Genomic DNA, 8,090 nt, shown 5'->3' on the forward strand with positions numbered 1-8,090 from the left:
CCTTATGTAAAATCCCCTTCATAAGCCCACCTTAAACCACATAATTGCATGACACATTGAACCAGAACGGCACAGGCTGGACGTCGCTGGAGACAACCTTCGCTGGAGGCGACCTGCAATCCTGACGTTGGTCTCAACTCTTCATCCAGTGGCCGCTTCTTCAGTTCAATCCAAGGGTACCCCTCTGTATGCTGATTAATCAACACTTCCAATCGCTGTGGATTTACCGTTGTGGATTATATGACTTTTTCCAATGGATTACAGACTCTGTTTCCAAGGGGTTAAAGCATTGCTACAATGGGATTATCGAGACGATATGGGATTATAATAAACACAATGGAATACCAAGAACATTGTGGAATTACCTTGACTTTGTTTCCTTGCTGGATTACTTCTGACTTTGGTCTTCCTTGAAGGATTACTTCTGACTTTGGTCTTGCTTGCGGGATTACATCAAGCTCAAGGACATTTGAAGGTCTAAGTTCACGGTTGGAATTCATCCCCATGGACAGGTGATGATTTCCAAAGGGGGGACTGTAGTGAACCAGATGACCTCAAATCTACCAGATGGACAGAGACTGTTATTTTCATTGATTTGAATAAGTCTGAGCCATCTGATGAACTTTCTTTCTTGAATTAATCAAGCAGAAAAGACAATCCTCTATAATCATTACTGTCTTACAAATGTTTTGATAATCAAATTGTGTTAGTTCACTCAATGCTTTACAGGTTGAAAAGAACTACTCATTTTTATTTTACATAAACAGTAAGTAATGATTTTTATTCCTCATTCCAAGAAGAAATCACCTGAATAAGCATTCCTTGATTTTCTGTCTGAAATGAGTCAAGTCGTAAGTATGTGAAAGGTTGGTTTTCGGTCAACTAAAATGTTTACCGAGAAAAATGTCATGTTTAAACTTTTTCAGAAGATTACCAAGAGTTGACTCCACGAAGTCTGCTGTTGCTGCAATAATCTTTTCTGTATGTGAAAACAAATTTCATTCTCTGACCTCGACTGTTGATAAACACCTTACGTCAAAACCACTCCTCTTTCTGGTCCTTCCACGAATCAGAAAGCTCTAAATTGAACAGGAAGTCGACCCAAATAAAATGTGGCAACTTCCCAGTTCATGTTAGATTGAGAGTGCAGCCGGTTCTGAAAGTTTCAGAGCAATGAAGAGTCCAAGAGAGCAATGAAGAATCCAGAGGTTTTTGGGATTATAATTCTGTTTTGAGCTAACTACGCACGACTCTCTGAAGGTTTGGTAGTTCTCGACGGAGACGCTGAAACGAGTCAGAAAGGAACTACTCCGACGCTGATTCATCATCAACAGGTAGATGGTTCTATTTTGACCAAGTGTACCGTGAGAAGCTGAGATCGGACGGAGCGTGCAATTTCTGGTTAAACAGATTAAACTTCCCTCACATATTTCCTCTGTAAGATAAATCTCAATTTACTCTTAAACTCACCTCTCTCTCATAAATCAGTGCAGATATTTTTAGAAATATCTGAAGCAAAGTCCTCAAATCACCGCCGAGTGATTTGAAGTTCATTATTTGTGAAACTGTCTGTTATTATTTTCATATTTTGCCAAATTAATGTAAATGTTTGATGTTAAACTTTGATTCTGAAAATAAATGATTCCATTCATTTGATGGGTCAAAGGTAATAACGTCTCTTGTTCGCATTCCTTTAAATTCAATGCACGGCATTACACAGTCAGAAAGATGAAGAACTCGTGAAAAGTATGCATAAATATATATCCATATATTTGTCATACAACAAGTGACACGTACCTCACGTGACACACTACACAACAATGGTGGAATTGGTGATCCTCTTCCCATCTTGGCTTCTGAGAGACACTGACACTCTGAGAAGCTCTTTTTATACCCAATCATCTTGTCAGTTGATCTAATTAGTGTTAATTGATCTTCCAGCTGTTCGTTATATGCTCAATTTCCTTTTTCCAGCCATTTATTGCTACTTGTCCCAACTTTTTTGGGGTTTGTTGACACTGTGAAGTTTTGAATCAACATATTTTCCCTTTAAAATGTTACATTTACTCAGATTAAAGTTTTGATCTGTCATCTATGTTATATTACAAATAAAATATTGACATTTGCCATCTCCACATCATTGCATTCAGTTTTTATTCACAATTTTAGTGTCCCAACTTTTTTGGAATCCGGTTTGTATTTTGCAGCCCCTACTGTGATAAGAGTTCAATCTAAACCACATTTTTTATTAAATTAATGAAATGTTTGGTGACTTATCTTCACGCTTTGTTAAAAAAAAAAAAGAATAACTAAAACAATGCAAAGAGCAGAGTAAGGCCAGTGTGGCAATTTTCCCTCTTTTCTCTCTTTTTCTGCCTTTCTGTCTCCACTCTGTCCCTCTTTTTCTCACCACGCCTGTCCCTGGTCAGACAATGTCCTTTTTGTGTATTTGCATTCCTGGCCCCTGTGCTCGAACAAACAAAGGGACAGCACTCCATGTTTTTGTTACTGCATGTTGGAAGGCCAAACTTTGGCTCTTATGATCTCGTGTTTTTCATATGATCTACAAGTGGACAGTGTCTTACGTAATAACAAATGCAGGTTAATACACGGTCAGTTAAACGTCGCCATGTGTTTTAGATGTGCACGCTGCTTAGCCTTTAGTGAATGGCCGAGCCCTCAGCAGGGTTGTGCCACGAGCTGCGTCAAATTCCTCCTCTTTCTGTTGAGGAATGTTTTATTTTACAACTCTTGTCTCTCCTTTTTAAAGTCTCTCTGTTTATTTCTGCAGGATTCATACAGAAAACAAGTGGTGATTGATGGGGAGACCTGCCTGTTGGATATTCTGGACACTGCAGGTCAGGAGGAGTACAGCGCCATGCGGGATCAGTACATGAGAACAGGGGAGGGCTTCCTCTGCGTTTTTGCCATTAACAACACCAAGTCCTTTGAGGACATTCACCAGTACAGGTGTGTTAAAGAAAATATACAAACACAAATTTTGAGAATCGTTTAGGCTGCAGTCAAGTCATAAAATCAACTGATACTGCTCCTTGTTGCTCCTCTACATGTGTCAGTGGATATGTGGTGTATTAAATGGACTCATGTGTGGTCTGGCAGGAGAGGGGTATGTATATGTGTGTGTGCCAGCTCTCTGCAGTTGTAGGGTGATGTCATGCTGTAGTGTTTAACACGGCTAAAGAAAGCTTAGCTCCCAACTGGAGGCTTGCAGCACGATGCCAATGAAATGGATCCTGACTCAATTAGAGGAGCAAGCGGAGGTAGTGCTACCAAGGACGGGGAAGGAGAAAAGAAGGGGGTGGAGAGTTTCAGCTGGAGATGACAGGGCTCTTTATCTCCACCAAATGTTGTCTTTCCCATCACGTTAGACAATCGTTTGCCAGTCTTTTGTGTCACAAATAGAAGAGGCCACTGAGATGCATAACTCGTACAATTTTTTTTGTTGTTTTTGATATTTTTGTGTGAAACAAACATTTGTTTGACTCGCTCAGTTGCAGTCCAGCCAGTTTTACACCAGGCTTTAAACTCAACTGGATGTTTTGTGTAAAAGTATATACAGTGTTAGGATCATGGTCATCCAGTTAGAACTGCTCAGTTTATTAAAAGATGTGTGTAAAAATAAACATGTTGAAAATTGGAAGAAGAAAAAAAAAAAAGTACAGTTTAAGCCTACTCTTTTCACAGGACAATGCAATGTGTGACCTATGAAATTTAACAAATATGATTATATCCAAATGGTCTTAGTGTTTGTTGTAAATGCACCAGTTCTATAATAAGTCATAGATTTAAATCTGGCAAACCTCGGGTTAGGCCTTATTCACTGTAAGCAGTGATTGAGCATGAGCTAACAGCAGCAGAGACGTCCTGCTTTGCTGTGGCTGACCAAGACGAAGAGCTGATCTGATCCGACCCACACCTCTCACTCCGTTCCCCCCAGTCTGCATGCTATTTGGCACTTGCTGCTGTAGTGATGAGGTAATGCTGTTTGCTGCCCGGCTGTTGTCTATCCCTCCGCCTCCCCCCATGTCTCCACATCGTCCTTCTTCAGCAGTGCAGCACAGACGGGCTTTGGCTCTACCTCTGGGTCCTAGAGCTCCCCAGGTGGTTGGATCTCCAGTAGAGATGCTGTGATTGTTTACAGAACTGGGAGGATCCCATACAAGACATGCCATTGTGGCTAATTACAGCGCTCAGATGAGTTAGAGGGGGGAGGACAAATTTGTTCTAAATAAAATCTCAACTATTGCAATTTTTTTTTTTTTTTATTCACAGAGAACAAATTAAGCGTGTGAAGGATTCTGATGATGTACCCATGGTGCTTGTGGGAAATAAATGTGACCTCCCAGCACGCACAGTGGACACAAGGCAAGCCCAGGAGTTGGCTCGCTCCTATGGGATCCCGTACATTGAAACCTCTGCCAAAACACGGCAGGTGAGTGGGGAGCACACGAAGCCTGCATCACCTTACTGAATTTGAAATCCTGTTAATCTAGAGGTATTTTGAATTTCACAAAACACAGCCTTAAAAATGTTATTCGTTACAAATCATCCTGTTATACAAATTATTGCGGAACTCGTTTTGGCTGCTGCATTTTCACTTTTCACAGCCATATACATGCACAGAAAGAACACAGTTCATGTCCTGTGGTATGATGTAATTTATATTGTCAAGAATCTTTCATAATACTTCAAGCAATGACTCATAGCACGCTTACCTTGGCTTGAGAATAGAGCTACAGTACTGAAAAGGCCCCATAAGGACTAGTTGCTGCATGGCTCCCACTGTCTGACTCACTGTCACATTATGTGCACACGCACACACTCGTACCTGCATAACCTCTGTCACTCAAAGGAAGTGCATTGAATTAATCTCCTTTATCTTTAGTCATCAAGGGTTCTCGATTAACTGGTGGCTGAAATGATAATGGTTGCCATGGTAATTTCACCAGGTGAGACGTTTGCCCAAATCTTTTTGTATTTTATTTTTCTGTCCAGGGAGTAGAGGATGCTTTCTACACTCTTGTAAGGGAGATAAGACAACATAAGTTGAGGAAGCTGAACCCACCTGACGAGAGCGGTCAGGACTGCATGAGCTGTCGATGTGTGGTGTCGTGAAGCAGGTGAGCAGGTGTGGATGGTATTTTAAAATAAGACGTCTCTTTCTTAACAAACAATAATAAAAGCAGCGATGTGCGTGCCACCTTGTTTTTTTCCCCAGTTCTCCATTACATGTTGAGGAGAAATGCTCCAGCGCGAAGTGGCAGCATGGATTCGACGACGGACAGAAAAAAAACAACCTAAAGATGAAACCTGAACTTTGTCAAACAGAGGACGATTGAAGCAAAAGCTCTCAAGGAAACCACCACGGCTGACTGAAGCATAGACTCTAATGAAAAAGAGGAGTTTTTGACTGTTTCCTAAGTGGCAAGCTGAACTGGTCTGAGCTGGTCTCTTCTTTTTTTTTTTTTATGTTGGGCCACATCGATCTGTGAGCAACACCACTAATGACTCGATCAAGCTGGGTTGTTCCACGCATTTCCTGCTAACTTATTGTTTTCAGTCTCAACACTGGTTGTAAAGAGGGTGTCTCTTGCGCCCTCTTGCCTTGAAGCCCAATTCCCTTTCCCCTGCCTCGAACCTGGAAGGACTGACTGATTTACATGGAAAGGACTGGATTAAACATTTTGTTTTTCTCTCACCTCGCATAAATAACCCACCTCCATTCGACATGCACAGGGTTTGCTCGAATGGCATTGCAGACCTGGGAGATGCTGGGGGTGGAAGCTGATATGGGATCTTTTTTTGTTGCTCTTTACCAATTAGCCTAAACTGTAAAAAAAAAAAAAAGAAAGAAAATATTTGATTTAGTTTCTGGTATGATTTTTTTTTTGTCTTGTGACTGGTAGAATTGAAAATCATTGATCACTACAAGTACATAAATATGTTTATTTTTAAAAAGCACCTGGTTTAATCATTTTTATCTCCCTTGAGTTAATTAAAGTTTCTTCTGGAATAGATATTTTGAAAAGGGGCTAACAGAGATAGATGAGTTTCTACCTTCACTTTTTACGGATCTTTTTCATTGTGAAATTTTATTTGCTAAATAATATTTCCAACGGCTAGTGTTCTGGTGCAATAGACCTCCGCTATCCTAACTACACCAAGTGTTGGAAATAAACCTTCTCTGACAACTTCATTTATGGTTTCACCTTGGTTTCAGATGGAAAAGAACGCATGGTTGTCATCATTGCTGTTAATGAAGCCTCAGAGACTCATTGCAGCTTTAGAGAAAGAGAACTGGAGTTTATTTCAGTATCTGTACCGTTCAACTATATGGTAATAATATTTTATTTTTGGCTGCAGGGTTTGGATAGTATGGCTCAGGTATTAAAAGGCCCAGGAAAGTCTAATCTAATACTCCTGGCAACTACGGTTAAGGTATGTCATGAGTTTAGCAAAGTGGTAACACGCGTCCTGCCTCAGAACTTAGTTAGTTTTTTTCCGCACACACCGTTCTATCCTCAAGCTGTTAATTTTTTTTTCCACTTATAGCTCTTTTAAAGGAGCAATAACAGGTCAGGTGCTAATCTTCTCAAACCATATTTACTGTATATGTGGGGAATATTGTCTGCAGCAGGTCCTGGATCATGTGTTGGAGGAGTGCATTGCTTGAATCCTTATTATTCAGAGGCTCGCGCTCTCTGTAACTAATGAATTCCTTTGCTGCCTAAATATGATTGATGTGTTTACTTTGCCTTATCTTTTAACTATTCTGTACCTCATGTTAGCAGCTAGCTTGACCCCGTATGATGTTTGCTGTTTTGTTTACGTGCACAACCAGAAAAATACGAGTGCACTGTACAGAGTAAAAAAAACAACACTACACTGATCTAATTTTGCTTGCTCTCTGATTGCATCTGTCTGGATAGGATTTAGTTAAAAACAGAATATACGTATAAAAGCATAGGCCAGTATAAAACAAGTTGTCAAAATTTCCTTGGAGCAGGGAGTGGAAGTTTTTTTTTTTTTTTAAATGAGTACATTTAGCACAGGTTGTGCTTATTGTTGATCTGTTGAACTGACCTGGTCATTTATACGGGCAGTTTTAATTAAACTCAGACGTCCGATGTTCGGCTGTCGTGTCCTTTCAGCCTGACTGTTTTCACGTCATGGTTTTGTACAGTTTAAATGACTCCCGTAACGACTCTGAAAACATTGGACCGCTGTGTTTAACCTGCGTCTTGGTTAACATTTTATTTCTCAGCTTGGAGAAAATCCACAAACTGTGAATATGTTTTAGTCTTTAGATATTGTTTGGAAGAAGCCTTGTGTTTAAAATGACTGAAACGATGAAGGGGTTCATGATCGGCCCCACCTTTGACTGTGTTTTCTTTATATTTTTTAACCTTTTGTGCTCATACATTTATAATGGGGGGGGGGGGGGGGGCTGGATTTTGTGAAATTTAATTACAGATGTGGTATACTTTTCCTCTCTGTCAATCCCTTAACAGGACACTCATGTCAATATAGAAGTCCACAAACCTATGCATTCAAACGCCCACTGCTTTAGAAAAGTAGCAGCATGTTGTTGCAATACTTGGCCAGTGAACCACCAGAAAACAGACATGTCAGAAGTCCTGGCCAACATGACAAAGACTGTGCACCTCTGGGGGGGGGGGGGGAGAGAGAAGGAGGAGGTTGCACAAAGATGTAATGGTTTGTTTCTCCACCCTGGAAACTGTGGAGCAGAGGTGTGGAAGGATTTTGTAAAAATGTCAGCTGTGTCACTATTTAAGATGTATTTACCCTTTGAAAATGTGGCAAATGTATTGCAGGACAAAAAAATAATAAAGATGTCGAGCTGAAGAAGTCACTCAACTTTTCTTGTTTCCACACCAAATTTTAGATTTGCTGCCACCTACAGGCCATTTTATGTATTACGCCGGTAATGTTTAATGCTGGTTGGGTGCAGCTTTAATACCATACCATACCAATTTATTTATATAGCACTTAAAACAGCAACAAGGCCAACCAAAGTGCTGTACAAAAGAACCAAACATGCACAGCAG

The 8,090-nt window shown here is 40.3% G+C and overlaps 1 protein-coding gene across 1 annotated transcript in view; it reads left to right on the forward strand.

The window, feature by feature from the left end:
• The window catches only part of LOC119416207 (GTPase HRas), a 34,130-nt gene extending 28,151 nt beyond the window's left edge, over positions 1 to 5,979 (forward strand). The window contains exons 3-6 of the mRNA XM_037683408.1: positions 2,792 to 2,970; positions 4,294 to 4,453; positions 5,017 to 5,141; positions 5,240 to 5,979. Of these exons, the coding sequence (XP_037539336.1) occupies positions 2,792 to 2,970; positions 4,294 to 4,453; positions 5,017 to 5,136 (459 nt within the window). The 3' untranslated portion in view covers positions 5,137 to 5,141; positions 5,240 to 5,979. The remainder of the gene's footprint in view (positions 1 to 2,791; positions 2,971 to 4,293; positions 4,454 to 5,016; positions 5,142 to 5,239) is intronic.
• Positions 5,980 to 8,090: the final 2,111 nt, after the last annotated feature.

The sequence above is a fragment of the Nematolebias whitei genome, chromosome 10 (genome assembly GCF_014905685.2).
Source record: "Nematolebias whitei isolate Nwh7 chromosome 10, NemWhi1, whole genome shotgun sequence".
Taxonomy (NCBI): domain Eukaryota; kingdom Metazoa; phylum Chordata; class Actinopteri; order Cyprinodontiformes; family Rivulidae; genus Nematolebias; species Nematolebias whitei.